This window comes from Nannospalax galili, unplaced genomic scaffold (genome assembly GCF_000622305.1).
Source record: "Nannospalax galili isolate Female #2095 unplaced genomic scaffold, S.galili_v1.0 scaffold355, whole genome shotgun sequence".
NCBI classification, from domain to species: Eukaryota; Metazoa; Chordata; class Mammalia; order Rodentia; family Spalacidae; genus Nannospalax; species Nannospalax galili.
Window position 1 is genome coordinate 1,888,923 of NW_008336848.1, and position 16,320 is coordinate 1,905,242.

At 37.3% G+C, this 16,320-nt stretch overlaps 1 protein-coding gene across 4 annotated transcripts in view; it reads left to right on the top strand.

Annotated features, from left to right (window-relative positions):
* The window catches only part of Dcbld2 (discoidin, CUB and LCCL domain containing 2), a 77,127-nt gene that overhangs the window by 20,324 nt on the left and 40,483 nt on the right, over positions 1–16,320 (top strand). For all 4 annotated transcript variants that reach the window (XM_029562608.1, XM_017797669.2, XM_029562609.1 and 1 more), the window contains one exon: positions 15,294–15,431. In XM_029562608.1, the coding sequence (XP_029418468.1) occupies positions 15,294–15,431 (138 nt within the window). The remainder of the gene's footprint in view (positions 1–15,293; positions 15,432–16,320) is intronic.

Sequence of the window (16,320 nt, forward strand, 5' to 3'; positions counted from 1 at the left end):
GTTCACTAGGTAACTAAATCACTTCTCCCAATATCATACACCTAAACCTTTATCTTTGCTCTAATGGTTTGCAATACTACCGTTACCAAACACTAAATTTCTTTGTGTACTTCAATCTATTTCTGAATTTTCACTTATATTCCAGTATCTAGTCACATACTAGGATCTCACAGTTTTCATTAACACACACACAAAGAGTTTTCATTCATTATAATATGTTCTAATGCCTGAGAGGGCTAGTCTTCCTTGATATGTTCTTTTGACTGCTCTTTATTATTATTTATTATTATTATTATTATTATTATTAGTTATTTTCTCTCACTCTCTAGCTCTCTCGCTCTGTGTGTGTGTGCATGCACACACTCATGTGAATTCCCAGGGGTGGAACTCAAGTCAGCATATTTGGCAGCAGGTGTCTTTGTCCACAGAGCTGTCTCTCCAGCCCTCTTTGACTACTCTTGCCTGTTTATTTACCTATATCAGTTTACTTCATTAAAGTTTGTTGCTAATTTTATTGGGATTATGTTGTTTACAAATAAATTTTATGATGTTGAATCAGAATATTCAATAATAATAGCTGGTTTTGGTGTCTTTCAGGACTGTTCTAAACTCTTCTTTTGTGTTTAGGGGTGTGGTATATGTACATGTTCATGTGGGTGTGTGCATATATATTTCATATGTGTATGTGTAGAGGTCAATATTGGTTGTCTCCCTTGGTCATTCTCCACCTTAACTTTTGAGACAGGGTCTCTCATGAAGCCTGGAGCTCATGTTTGGCTAGGCTGACGGGCCGCTGAGCTTCAGGGATCCACAAACCTCCCTGCCCAACACAATGGCTTTAGTTGAGCATCACCATGCCCAGCTTTTTACATGGTGCTAGAGATCTGAACTGAGGTCCTCATGCTTGCATGGCAGGCACTTTCTCACCTGAGCCATCTCCACAGCCCCTTAAACTTATCATCTTCTAGTTCGTTTCTTATTAAGTGACAATTAGATTTCTCTGTTGATTTTATAATCCAATACTTTACTCATATTTTCAGCTAGTTTTTATCATTTATATCTAGAGATTTCCTGATGCACAATCAGCTGCAGAAAGAGGTAATTTTACTTCTTTTCCAAGTCTTATGCCTAAGATTGCTTTGTCATATGTAATTGCATTGGCCAGTTACCTCAAATCCAGTACTGCAGTGAACAGTAGTAGAAATAGTGTGTTTCCTTTCCTTGTTCCTGACCTTAGCACAAATGATGAAATAAATGTCTTAGCTCAGGCTTCTGTAATAAACTACCAGAGACTGGGTGGTGTAAACTACAGCAGTTTATTTTCTTATAGTTTTTGAGGCTAGAAATCAAGGTGCCCTCCATTTAGTTTTTGGTAGACTCTCTCTTTCTGACTTTTAGACCTTTCTGTGTGTCTTGACGTAGCAGAGGTAGTGGCTTGAGAAGCAAGCACTCAAGACTCTACTTGGTCTTTTATGCTTTCTATCTCTAGTGGATTCAGTTAGAGTACACTGTTTTAAATCACTCATGGATTTTCAGGTTTATTTACAGTAATGTTTGTAAAGTAGAATCTTTTCCTTTTTTCCTGATGGTTGGTATTTTTGTTGTGCTTAATTTCCTCATGTTTTCTTGTTTTGTATCTGTGCTTCCTTGCAACCTTTATTCTTTATTAAATTAGCCACAGGTTGCTAGTTTTGTGTCAACATGCAAAATTTTGATTTATTAGAGCTATTATATTTATACTGTTCTCTGCATTCTTGATTAATATCTCTTAATGATTTTCTTCATTGCGTGCGTGTGTGTGTGTGTGTGTGTGTGTGTGTGTGTGTGACTCATTGTGTGTGTAACTCAGGCTAGCCTTGAACTTGTGATGATCCACCTGCTTCAACATTCCAAGTGCTAGGATTACAGGAGTTCAATACTATGCCTGACTTTCATTGTGTTTTCTTTTGGTTTTGTTATTTGCTAGGGTTTAACTAGGAATAGAATTTATTTTAATCATTCATTTTTGTTGGTCAAAACTGTTGAAGCCTATACATTTTACTTTGATTACTTCTTATGGTTTGTATCTAATAGATTAAGGTATAGCAATTCAATTATTATTTGGGGGGAATTTTATAATTTGAGTTTAGATTTCTGTTTTACCCAATAACTATGTAATAGGTCTATTCCTAGTAGGAAAAATCTTTCTTTATCACTATCATAATTTAATAATTCTTCATTTTATTAATTTGGTAATTCTTAATTTTATTATGGTCAGTATATTGTTTGTAGTACTTTTTCTTTATGGAACTTAACCGACTGTGGTGATTTGAATAAGAATGTTCCACATAGGCTCCAAATATTTGAACATTTTGTTCGCAGTTGGTTGTAGGGACTGTGAAATAGTGTTCATATGACACTAAAAATACGCTTGGTGAATTAAGCTGAACTTTGAGACGTATAGTCTGGAGAGCCTTGTCTCATGAGAAAGTTTATGCAAGAATGCTTGCTGAGGAGACATTTCTGGAATGCTGGTGCTCCCTGGTTTCTCATGAGACATCTTAATCTCCCAGAAAGACATATTATGGAGATAACGTCGTGCTCATTTTATTTTGCTGAATTGTTATATTCTAGCCATTTCATTTTTGTTCTGTGTTCTGTAAACATTTGGCTATAGTTCTCATGAGTATGCAAAGCCATTTTTTTATTGTTCAGTTCTGTAAACATTTGATTGTCAACCTCTCAAGTATGAGAATAAAATTAGAGGTACTGGTGCTGTCAACGCTCTTGTGCATGCAAGCCTTGAGTCCTCTGGTTAATTAACAGTTCCCTGGTAATCCATCCAGGTCCTATGGATGCCCCCTGGTGGCCGCAGTTGACGACACTGTTTTGGGAGGCTTTACCAGATGTGGAGGAAGGGTGTCACTGGGGGTGGGCTTTTAGAGTTCTTAAGCCTTGCCAGATTTCCAGTCATCCTCTGCTGCCTGTGCTTCCTTAAAGATGTGAGTACTCTGCTTTCTTCTCAGGCCATAGCCTGCCATCATACCTCCCTGCCATGACAGACTCTGATCCCTCTGGAACCATAAACTCAAGTAAACTCTTCCTTTTACAAGTTCCCCAGGTCATGGTGTTTTATCACAGTAACAGAAAAGTAGCTGATACACTGATAGTTTCCTCTAACTTAAATGTTTTGTGACTGCCCTATATGTGCTAAGTGAGGTTTATTTTCTAACATCAAGATACAGAGTTCATTATGCATACAGACAGTCTCTTACTTACTGTCAGATTTCTCTATCTTTAGCTACTTAGTCTCCTATTATTAGTGTTTTTCTTTTTCTTTCCCACCTCTCTTGCAGATTTTGCTTTTATAAAGGTAATGCTGCTGTGTTGTTGCATAGATACTAATAAAGTCCTGTTTTAAATTATGACTTTATCCTTTATCACATTTAGTGCTTTTTAAATATTCTTCATTTGACATTAACATCTCTTTCTTTCCATTTGTCTTTCTCATGTATAAGAAATTCAACTTTGAATAGATTGATTCCCAAAGAAGGCAGTATAGGTACAGATTTTCTGGAACATTTACAAACTACTTCTTTAAAAATATTTTACATTGAGATTTGAGTTATGTGTTCTTTTTTTTTTTTTTAAAGGTCTGATGTGGATTGAACTCTCTTGATCTTGTAAAATATGGACCACTCTGTAGAGTCTAATAGTTTCATGGTGATATGCTGTAGGCTGACTTGCTTCCCAAGGCACTCTTTCACTGTGTACATTCAGGGCTTCCTTTGTGTATTCATTGCTTTTCTGTTGCTATGATAAAACATGACCAAGGCAGCTTATAGAAGGAAGAGCTTATTTGTGCTGTTGTGACTGGGAGGCATAGCAAGTGGCAGCTGGAGCTGCAGAGTGAGCAAACTGGAAGTGGGGCAAGGCTGTGAACTTTCAAAGTCATCTCCAGAGATGTGTTTCCTTCAGCATGGCCTCACTTAAAGGTTCCATGACCTCTCCACACAGTGCCCCCTACTGTAGACCATATATCAAGTGCTCAAATACTCAAGCTTGTGGGGGACATTTCTCATTCCACACTTTGTTTCTAGGAAGTTTTAGTGAACTGTACTTCAGTTCCATTTTCTTTGGTGTGAAACAAGATGTTTTGATGTATGTATACATTGTAGGAAGGCTGAGGTTATTAACAAATACATTTCCTCTATGTGCTTATGTTATTTCTGTAATGAGAACACAAAATCTCTGAACAGTTTTCAGATTATAATACATTGCTGTCAACTGTGGTGGTATTCTACAGTGGATGTCTTAAACTTATTCCTCATCTGACTGAAATATGAGGAGTCCTTTGGCCAATATGGTCCCAGTTTACCTTTTTCACATCCAGCCCTTGATAACTATTTGACTCTGCTTCTTTGAATTTGTCTCTTGGATTCTGTGTATGTGATGGTTAGTGTTAACTGTCAGTCTAATAGGCTCTGGAAATACCTAGGAGATAAGCCTGCAGATTTATCAGTGAGGGACTGTCTAGATGAGATTCGCCTCTAGGCTTGCCTGAAGGGAATTGTCCCAGTTAAGGTTACAGAATGTCTGTGAGGGATTATTTTAGATTGACCAGTGTGGGAGGGCCCTTCCTAATTGTGGGTAGGACTGTCCTCTGAAGAAAATGGAGACGCCTAGCTGAGTACTAGCATTCACCACTCTTTGCTTCTTGCTTTCAGAGACAATATGACCAACCTCAATTTCCTGCCTCTGTGACTTCCCCAGCATGATGACCTGTACCTCCAGCCATGAGCCAAAATAAACCCTTTCTTAAATTGCTTTTGTCAAGGTATTTTATCACAGCAACAGAAAAGTAATGAAGATAATATATAAGTGAAATCATGTGTTCCTGACTTATTTCACTTAACATCATATACCCGCATCTCTTCCATGTTACTGGAAATGCCACTTTCCTGCTTTTTAAGGCCAGATAATGTTTCCTTTATTTATTAATCCATAAATAAATGCTTAGGTTGTTTCTTTATCTTGGCTATTGTGAGTAATACAATAACATGAGATTGCAAATGTGTCTTTGACATACAGATTCATTTCCTTTGGATATCTGTATCCTGTAGTGGGATTACTGGATCACCTGGTGATTCCTGTTTCCATTTTTGAGGAGCCTCCATGCTGGTTTGCTTTCCTGTCACCCTGTGCCAGTCCCCAAACTGGTTTTTGTTTTTTTGATAGTAGCCATTCTGACAGGTATGAAGTGATAATCCCCTCATGTTTTGAATGTGTGCTCCCTTGATATGTAGTGGTGGTGAACATTTCACATACCTATTGGCCATTTGTACATTGATTGATTGATTGATTGATTGATTGATTGATTGATCGATTGATTGATTGCAAATTGCCTGTTTAGGTTCCTTGTCCATCTTTTAAATTTTATGATTTGCTTTCTTGGTGTTGGATTGTGTGCATGTTCCTTCTGTATTTGGATTATTAGAGATGTGCTTTTCAAATATTAATTTGGTTCTGCAGATTGTCTTCACTCTGTTGGTTATTTTCTTTGCTGTATAGAACTTTTTTATGTTGAGGTTATCCTAGTCTTAGATTTTGGTACTTCTGGTTTTGTTCATCTTTATTAGACACTCTGAATTGAACCCTTTTTGTGACTTCAGCTACTTTAGTTGTATTTAATTAATTTTGAGGCAGGGTCTTACTATGCAGTCTTGCCTCCTCCACCTTGTGCTAAGATTAAAGGCATGTGCCGCCATGCCCAGTACAAGTTTGGTTTTAACTGCATGAATTCTCCTTCTCAGCCCTCCTTCTCTTCCTTTTTCTCCCCTTCCTCTTCCCCTTCCTCCTCCCTTTCCTCCTCCCCTTTCTCCTCCCCCTTCCTCCCCTACCCCCAAGGCCCTTACCATGTTTTTGTTGGAATCTAGTATTCCTCTATGCCATGTGTATTTTTTTTAAAGAGGTTATAGCTGGGAAGAAGTTAACATGTTCATTCTTCCTTTAGGAAAGAGTGATCTTCCCATCTTGCTTCTTAGTTCCTTTCACTTTGTAGCTTCCAAAGTGTGTCCCTGTTACTTTTAATCCACTTCTGAAGTGTTTCTGTCCAGAAGTGCACTACAGACTCCTGCACTTTCAGGTCTCCTTCCTGCAGTCAGTGTTCTTATTTATGCTCTGCTCCCTTCTCCTCCCCTCCCTCACCTCTCTCCTCCCATGTTCCTCTTTCTTTCTGTTTCATTTTCTTATCCTTTTTCTTTGCCCTTCCTCTCCCTTCCTCCCATCTTTTCCTTTTCCCCTTCCAGTATTTCTTAATTATACAGGATAGTTTGCTCACTTTTGTGTCCCTTATAATGACCATTCCATTAATCTCTACTAATGAGTAATTCTTAGACCTCATGAAATGTACTGACATACTTTAAGGATTAATGAACCTAGTGTTAAAAAAATACTTTTGGTTTTTGAATGTCTTCCTATTTTTTTTAAATTTTCTTTGTGAAAATAATGTTCATATCAAAATACTAAGTATTGTTTTAAAGAAATAAAGATTATTGCCCTGTGGTTATCTTTAAAATTTTATATTTTCAATAGCTTCTGCTGGGTCAAAATTAAAGACACTGTATCTGATCTTAATGATCATAGGTATCTTTCATGATAGATGCAAAAGCTGCACGGTTGCAAATGAGACATAACCATACATAGTCTCTGAGGCAGGAAAGTTGAAGTACTTTATATTCATTCATCTTTAAAGGCGTTAATTTTATGAATATTTATGGATTTATTTTATGATTTTCTCTTTTTAAGAGAACACTTGCTGAGAACTGACTTTGTAATTTGTCCTGAATACAGGAGCCCCTCATAGTACTGTCAAATTGCAAAGAGCAGAGCCATACTCAGTGTAGAAGACCTTGAGAGTTGTGGCCTTGGTGAAACTGGTTTGTGGCCTGGAATAGAAAAGGAACTTGATGCTCTATATGTGAATGTTACACCTTGCAGTGCTTTCTCTGATGATCACAGACAGTTGAAAGCTGTTCCATTTTTTTCACCAGCATTTAACTAACTGGAATTGAAACTTACTCTGTTTTGTAATAGCGACCCCCCCCATCTAAGAATTCCTATTGTATGTGTACACAAGTGTGCATACATGCACACACATGTGCAAGTTTTGTGTGTGGAAGCCAGAGATCCTCTTTTTTTGAGACAGGGTCTCACTAACCTAGAAATCACCAAGTAGGTTAGGCTGGCTGGCCAGTTAGCCCCAGGGTCTACTCATCTCTTTCTCCCCAGCCCTGGGATTATAAGCACTCACACTTTAACTTTTTTAAAAATAATGGTTTCTGGGGATCAAACTTAGGTCTTCAGGTCTTTATACTTGTACGTCAAGTACTGCTGACTGAGCTATCCCCAGTCCCCAGGAATTCTTATTTTTGTGAGCCTTTTTAGGAAATATTCAAAGACTTTGATATCTCCTAGGTAGTAAAAACTTCCAGAAAAACTTTGAGAGCAATTTCTTGGCAGCTGTCATGCTGCCTTGATGCTTGGCAATGAGTCTGGTTTTTGCAGTTTTGCTGGAGTCTGCATATGATGACCCACCTTTTTTTATGTTAGCATACTTGGCATGGGAGCTGCCAACCATCCTGAAAGAAGCTGTCAACTCTAGAAGAACAGGGCTTCAATCACCACCGTTTCAAGGGATCTTAATCAGAAATACAAACAGAATATGAGGACCTCTCCTAGCCAGTTTACTGCTTTTCTAGTTGATAACTCTTTCTCATTTGGTCTCATAATTTGCCTAGATTGGCCTCAAGTTTAGCACAGTCATTCTGCCTCAGTTTTTCAAGTGCTGGGATTATAGATATGTGCCACCAAACTGGCTTCCAGAACCTAACTTTTAAAATTACCATTATTATTTGTGTGGATGTGTGTGTGTATCTGTGATAGGTACACGCACACATGAGAACTCTTGTATACACTCATGTACCTCGTGTGCCTAGGTCAGAGGATAACACGTAAGAATTGGTTTTCTCCTTCTATTATGTGGGTCCCCTGCATATAACTCATCATGCTTGGCAGCAAGCATCTTCACCTGCTGAGCCATCTCACTGGACCCAGAAACTAACCCTTAAAGTTCTCATGAAAGTGAAAGTTTCACAGTGGAGAAGGACAATATGACAGGAAAAAAAAATTGATTTCACTTTATAAATACTTTGATACCTCTGAATTTTGTAAACTTTTCCGTCAGAACCCTTTGATCCATCATATACTGTGCCTGTGTGCCCCAGTTTCCAAGCTGTAACTGAAAGAGAATGTTGTCATAAAAAATAAAATAAATAAAATTTAAAAATGCAGAATTTTTAAACTAGCTACATTTCCTTTCAGTTCTAAATTAGTAAAAAAAAAAATTTGAAGTTTAGTATGTTCTGTTGATGTGGGTTTGATGAAGCTGATTCTTTATATTGAGGGTGTGTTAAACTAGGTATAACTGACTTGGGTAGTACTCTTGAAGAGTCACTGCTAAGGAACTTTAGGACAGAAGAAGTTGTGTTAGAAAGATGTTTATTGGAACAAGATTCACTAAGAAAAATTGAAAGCAATCTTAATTTCACAAAAAGGAAATGATACTTGTCCGCATTGTGACCAGATTTGGGCTACTGGTCATCGGATACAAACTCTGTTCCATGTCTTTTGGTGACCATAGCACACATTTTTATATCTAGAAGAAGTTGGGGCTCATTTGTGCCTTATGTTTAGCTTATTAGACATGGTAGTGTGTATGAGTGTGAGAGTGCTGGTTGCTCTCTGTTTTGGTCAGTGTTGCTGACCTAGGGTATGTGTGCTGACCCTGCATATTAGGATTTACATTGTGTGTCCCTGCTGGTTCATGGGGTGTTCTGTCCATGTCTGTTAACCATTTTAATGTTTTCTTTTGTGAAGAGTTTACATTTTTCTATGCTTTTTCTATTGGGTAATCTGCTAGTTTGTCTTTGAGACAGAGTCTCCTTGTAACACCAACTTGTTTGGAATTTGATATAATAGACCAGGCTGGCCTCAGTCTCACAGAAATCCATCCACCTGCTCCCCTGTCCCAGTATCTCACTATGTTGCCTAGGCTACTCTTGAACTCATGGGCTCAGATAACCCGCCTGCTTCAGCTTCCTAAGTAGCTCGGGATACTGACATATGCATTATTGATGCCTGGCTCTTTACTGGGCTTTTCATTATTATTCATTTGTAGGAATTCTATATACAGTACAGTCATGGGTTCTTTTAGACGTGAATATTAAAATGCCTTCTCTGTATATGGCAGCACAAATTGGGCTCATTGAGTTACTAAAAAAAAGACAAAGTTGGGGGATATGGATCTGGGGCGACAAGGATGGAGTCATGGGATGAATATGATCAGAATACAGTTATGAAAGTCTCAAAGAATTAATAAACATATTTTAAAAAGAGAAACTAGTAGACTACACTGATATATATGAAATGAAATCATAATAAAAAGGCCTCACAGTGAGGCATGCTGTGGAAAAAAGCCTCCTTTTCTATAGGCTGCTTCTGCTCTCCTGCAGTGATAGCTATTGATAAACAGACCTTACATTTTATTTTATTTTATTGTAGTTAGCACTTTTGTATTTAACAGTTTTTTTTTTTTCCCATTCCTTGGTCATGAAGGAGTTTTTCAGGTTTCCTTCTAAAAATCTGTCTATAGAGATTATCCTCACTTTTTCGAGAATTTTTGTGTATGATGTGTGAGATAGGAGTCAAAGTGTCAGAATACGTTTTCCTGAATAGATTGCACTCATTTTAAAATGTGCAAATACCAGACCTGTTCTTTAAGAAAGTAATAGCAAAATAGCTACATTGCCTAAAATCAAAATACAGTCACTTCATGATGGAGAAAATTATACTTTTAAAAGAGTTGCCACTGTCTTTCAAAAACAAAGGCAAATTCATTCTTAGTGATATTGCTAAATCCTTTTGAAATATAGTCATATCTGTTACATCTTTTTTAAATACCTTATATCTAGTAATCTGCTTTTTTTAAAAAAAAAATTAGGTCTAACATTACTAATAATTGTTCCTAACATTACTCTCTGCAGGTGAGTCTTTGGTGAGGCTGATAAAATCAAGGCTTAATCCTTTCCAAAACATCAACTGTCAGTCACAGTGCAAGAGAAATCAGAAGAAGGCCTGATGGTTGTCAGAGGAGCACACTAAACCACTCTGAGGGGGTTAAGTTGTTCAACTTCACCTTACTCTGACCCCTAAGCATAGAGCGGTGGTCCTGGAAGCATGAATTTTTCAAAGATACTGTGCTGATGGGTGTTATTTAATAATAATATGTACTCTAAATTCTTCCTGAGGAGTATTGTGTGTGCTCCACTTTGTACTTAAGAGGCCTCAGCTGTGCATTTGCCCTGACCCACTGCACCAAGGGTTTGGAAAGTCAGACTTTTGCTTCAATACTGAGTCCCAGAACCTGCCTGATGAGTATGGAAAAATTGTCCTAAACCAATTTGTTTGTGATGTTCCTTAAGCACAGGCCATCTCCCTCTAGTGGACAATGCTTCCACTCTAGGTCAACAAGCTGCCTTCCACTTCATCTTTCTAAGTAGCATATTCCTAAAAGATGGGATTGTTCCACAGTACACCTCTCAGTACACCGAGTTTTCATTTAGTTGAGAACAAGTCTTCTGGATGTTTTGTTGTTGCTGTAGTTTGAGGTTCATTCTTAAAGATAACCCAGGCTAGCCTAGAATTCATAGAAATCCTGCCTCAGCCTTCTTAAACTGCTGGGATTACAAGGTATGCACCACCATACCTAGCTCACAAATCAGGGTGCTTAAGTGTGGTAACCACATTAACTGTGATTTTAGTGTGTCTGAACCAGATACAACTCTTTCTGTTCTTCAAAAATATTTTTATTCAGAATTTTATGCACTGTACTTTGATCGTATTCAGAACCCCTCCCCTACTACCCAACCCCTACTTCATGTCATGCATTATTACCTGTCCTTTATTTATTTATTTATTTTTAGTTTATGTATTGTTTTTTAAAGGCCTGTAGATTCCCTTCTGTACCTCCCATGTACTGCTGGATGTAGGTCCAGCCTTGGATTCTGGTCAACCTACCAGGCCTTACACAAGTGAGGAGAACTGACTCCCTCTTCCAGCATCCATCAGTTGCCAATAGATACTGGGCTAGGCGGGGGCTTCCTGCCTGCCCCCTCATCCATGTTGGGCCCCTGTCAGTCTTTATTTGCACAAGTCTTGTGCATGCTGTCATAAGTACTGTGGGCTAATATGTGTAACTACCCCCAAGGTGTCCAGACAATATCGTTTCAATTTTTTTTTTTTTGTATCTTCCAGAGGTTGTTACTGCTAGGGACATTGTTTGTTACTGCTAGGGACATTGGAAGAGGTGTGACAACTGTAGGATCTTAAAGTCTATAGAACTGGATAAGGAAACTTATTATAACAGGATATGTTATCAAACTCACAGCAGGAAAGGCAGCTAGAATAGATGACTGAAAAGGATTAAATATTAAAAAAAATAACAGTTTTGTCATGATAGTAAATGATAGTTGAGCTTCTGAATCAGAGTGATTGTGGAGTGGGAAGACTTAGGGCACACTGGAGTGTGAATCAGTTTCAAAGGAGATGGCCACTTAGGGTTTACTAAACATTGTTTCTTTGTTTGAAACCTTTTCCTAAAAGTTCTTTATAATCATCAAAGTATCATATCGCCATTAAAAATATTTTATTTATTTTTATTTAATTTTGTGTGTATGAATGTATTGCCTGCATGTATGTAAGTGCATTCGTGTTGTATAATGCCCACATAAGTCAGTAGAAGGCATTGGATCCCCTGGAATTTAAGTTATGGTTATTAGCTGTCATGTGAGTGCCAGGATCCCAGGTTCTCTGCAGGAGTGGCCAGTGCTCTTAACCACCGAGCCATCTCTCCAGCCCCCTCATATAGCCATTTTTAAGTGAGTTATAATATACAAGTACAGTTCTCTACAGGTCACACAGCATGTTTTCTGTGCATAAAGGGAGAATTTTTACATGACGTGTGAAATTTCTTTTATCATGTGACAGTCTGAATGCAATACAGGCAAATTTGAACATGACTTATCAAGTTTAGAAAAAAAAGTTGAAAAAGCAGTATATAAACTGGAATATCATTTTTATCTGTTACTCTATCACTATAGAGCAAACTACTTTCCCTGCTCATCCAAAAATTTTTGACAAAATTGTCTCTTAGATGTAGGTGCATATGTATGTGTGTGTGTGTGTGTGTGTATATATATATATATATGTAATAGAAATTACAATGTTTCAATAAATTATATCTTGAAAGTTTTTTTTTTTTAATTTCATGATCAGTGTGGTGGTTTGATTGAGAATGTCCTCCATGAGCTCCAAGTATTTGAATACTTGGTCAGTTGGTGGCGCTGTTTGGGGAGGTTTAAGAAGTGTGGCCTTGCTGGAGGAAGTGTGTCACTGGGTGGACTTGAGGGTTCAGGGCTCTGTCCCACTTCCAGCCTGTCTCTGCTTCCTGTGCCTACTTGAAGATATGAGCCCTCAGCTTTCTGCTCTGCCTGCCTTGTGCCTGCCTCCCCCACCATGATGGACTCTTACCCCTCTGGACCCATAAGCCCAGTAAAGTCTTCCTTCTCTAGCTTGCCTTGATTACAAAAAATAACTAAAACAAACAGTATTAGATATTTCAGAATTTGGGCTTTTGTTTATTTTGTTAATTTTTAAATTTTGCTTTAACTGACACCTCAGTATAGTCTCAGTTTTCACTTCATAAAGAAAGGAATTGGTTGGTTTTAGATATATTTACATAAAATATACAGAATTGGTTTATAATAAATACATGTTTTCAGGGAATAGGAAAAATACTTTCAGTTTTAAGGAATAACTCATTTTAAAAATTTCTTATTATATTTCCCAGTTCTCCTTATATATATATATATCCTTTCAGAAATGTGGACTCAATTTAAAATGGTTGTAGAGCAGGCTAGAAAGAATTGGGTCAGTCTCTGCAGATAGTTTTCTGAAGTGAAGATGGCATAGATTTAGCAGTGATGCAATTAGGGCAAACAGAAGTTTCACTGTATCATAGTCAGGCACCGAATACCAAGATAAGCCAGAATATTTACTAATTTAGTTAAGGGATGCGACCTTTGATGGGACAGTGAAGGAAAAAGCCAAAGGGCTGCTTTCTCTGGAAGGAGGAGAGCAGTTGGACACTTTACTGTGGCGCTTGATGTCCTACTTTGAAGCTTCCTCAACTCCATTCCTGGTTAGTGATTGAATATGGAAGGAGAAAACAATGGGCAGGATAGAGAAAAAGTGCAGTCTTACTTTGGTTTGTCATAGCGAGATTGAGTGGCTTAAACATCAGTCCTTTCTTAGTGTTCTGGAAGCTGGAGCTGAGGTCAGGTGCCAGCAGATCTGGTGAGTGCTGAGGCCTCCCAGTTTATGTGCGGGGCTCTCCTGTGTCCTCCCACAGTCCTCTTGAAGATATAATCTTGTCATAGAACTGCACCCCTATGACCTCTTTCTTCATAAAGTCCCATTTTCAAATACGTCACATTGGGACTAGGGTTTTCAGCTCAAGAATCTGCGGAGTATGACATTCATTCCATAAGAAAAACATAGGTTTTGGGCTGAGTTTAGAGCTAACTTGTAGGGTCAATTTAGGCAATCAAGTTATCTGCATAATTTCCCATTGTTGAATGAGAGATTTGGGATAGATTAATAAAGGTCTCTTTTAGTTCTAATAGTATCTGATTCTGTGATCTGTTTTTTTTTTGCATAAAATAGTTAATTTATTCATATCTGATAACTCCCACAAAATTGTGTTGTGTTTCTTTTATAAATTTTGTTGTAATTTACATACCACTAAATTAATCTATTTTTAAAATGTATACTTTGCTGAATTTGAGTATGGATATAATTCTACAAACATTAATAAAATCCAGGTCTAGAAATTTAACACCATTCTAAAAAGTTCCCTGTATGACCATTTAAAGTGTGTTTCTCTTTTACCCAGCCTCAGGGAGAGACTGATATGTTTCCCACCTCTAGTTTTGTTGTTTTGTTTGCCTTTTCTAGGAGTATTCCATAAATGGCTTCTCCTACTTAGCATAGTATTTTTGAGGTTCCCCAGTGTTGCAAATAATTTGTTATTTTGTGTTGTTTAGTAGTATTCCTTGGCATGGGTATAAATCATGTTAGTTATTAGCTGGTTAATTAAATCACGTTTTCATTTGAGGCTGAATTAATAATTTTACTATGACCATATGTATTCTTTTCTATGGGCATAATTTCTTTCCTCCTGGATAGATAACTTTTTTATAAACTGCCAAACTGTTTAAAAAATGTCTGTTTTACATTTTTGCCATTAGTGTGTGAAGGTTCTAATTTCTCCACAGCTCCCTGATAATCATGTACAGCCTGTGCTTTTGACTACAGCCATTCATTTGTGTGTAGGGGGTGTATCACCATAGTTTCATTTCCCTAGTGATAAATGCTGTCACTTAAACCCCACATTGCTCTTGCCAAAGTGATGTTGCCTACAGCTTGAGACAGCTTTTCAAACTCATTTATTAGACTAGTTACCAACCACATAAATCCATTTTTATTATGTATTGGTATATTTAATTCTCTTTTCTTCTATCTTAGTTTACTTAAATTTGTGCCGAAAATATGTTTTTGTTTTACATGTGTGCTGTACATTGAAGGCTAGAATTTAGGCAGGCAGTTAAACATATACATCTGAAGTTCAAGGACTGGGCTATGGGTGGAAGTTTAAGTTACTGAATTGTCAGATCACAGTTAAAGCCGTGAGAACCAACATGGTCATTTAAGCATCAAACTAAGATGTGATAATCCTCAGATGTAAAACTGAGTAAGTCCAAAAATAGTTTGAGGATATGCTGAGGCTGGGGAATCAGGAGGTTCTGAAGGAAACCCAATAAGAAGTATGCTGACTGGACGTTTATTTCAGGTTACCAACTTACTTGGAATGCTACTTTAAAAAAATTTTCTTTTTAAAGAGTATGTATGTGTGTTATTGGAAAATGAATCTCTGAAAGTCCATAATACCTGTAGTGATTTTGGGCATTACTTGGCATTTTTTCCTCCAAAAATATGATTTTTTAATCATTTCTAATTTCTTTTTTACTAATTTAGTACCTGGTTTGCTGTATTATGCTAAATAATTGCTATGTACATTACAAATATTAACTTCATGAGAATCACTCCAAGTAAATTTGCTTTTCTTTTATTCTTAGGCAAATACTGTGGTCTGGGTTTGCAAATGAATCATTCAATTGAATCCAAAGGCAATGAAATCACAGTGCTGTTCATGAGTGGAATCCATGTTTCTGGACGAGGATTTTTGGCTTCATACTCAGTTATAGATAAACAAGGTAATTTTCATCTTATACGGTAGTTTCCACATTTTGCAATTTCTGAAAACAGAAAGGAAATGTTTCTTTAAGTACCTGTTGCCTGGGATTGGAGTAGAGAGAAAGTTAATAATATACACAAATTTGACAGAAGGACAGTTAATAATGCACAGTAAAAAGTTCAACAAAATTTTAACTGTTTCAGATTCTGACAGTTGAGTATATTAACTTTTTTTTTGGCAGATGATCTTTCACCTGCTTTTTTAATGTTTTATTATTTATGTGTATGAGTGTATTGTTTTCATGTATGTAAGTGCACCTGTGTTGTGCAATGCCCAAGGACATTAGAAGAGGGCATCAAACCCCTGGAACTAGAGTTATAGATAGTTGACAGCCACTGTGTGGGTGCTGGGAATCGAACCCGAGTCTTCTGCAAGAGCAGCCAGTGCTCTTAACTGCTGAGCCATCTCTCCAGCCTGAGTATATTAACTTTTATATAAAGCCAATGTACTTCTTTTTCCTTAGTATAGGAAATAATAATTTTTCACTTTTATGAGATTGGAACATAAACTGCCATAACTTAAAAAAATGTATGAAATATTGAGATGAACCATGTCAATTTCAAGCTTTATTATCTTTAAGTTACTATTTCACAGTTTTATTTTAAAGGCCATATCACTTACAAAGGCTAGGCTGTCATGCCACCAAGTGTACTCGGGGAAGTGCTGAGACACGGCAAAAAAAGGCTTTTCTGAATTTTTATAGGGTCTAAGGAGGGGGAGGGTTAAAAACGCAGATATTAAGTAGACTAAAACCCACAATTTAGTTGGATCTCTAATAGAAAATATGAGACCTGCATGAAAGCTGTTCTATGCTTTGGCTGCTGTGGCTTGTATATGTTCTTTCTGTT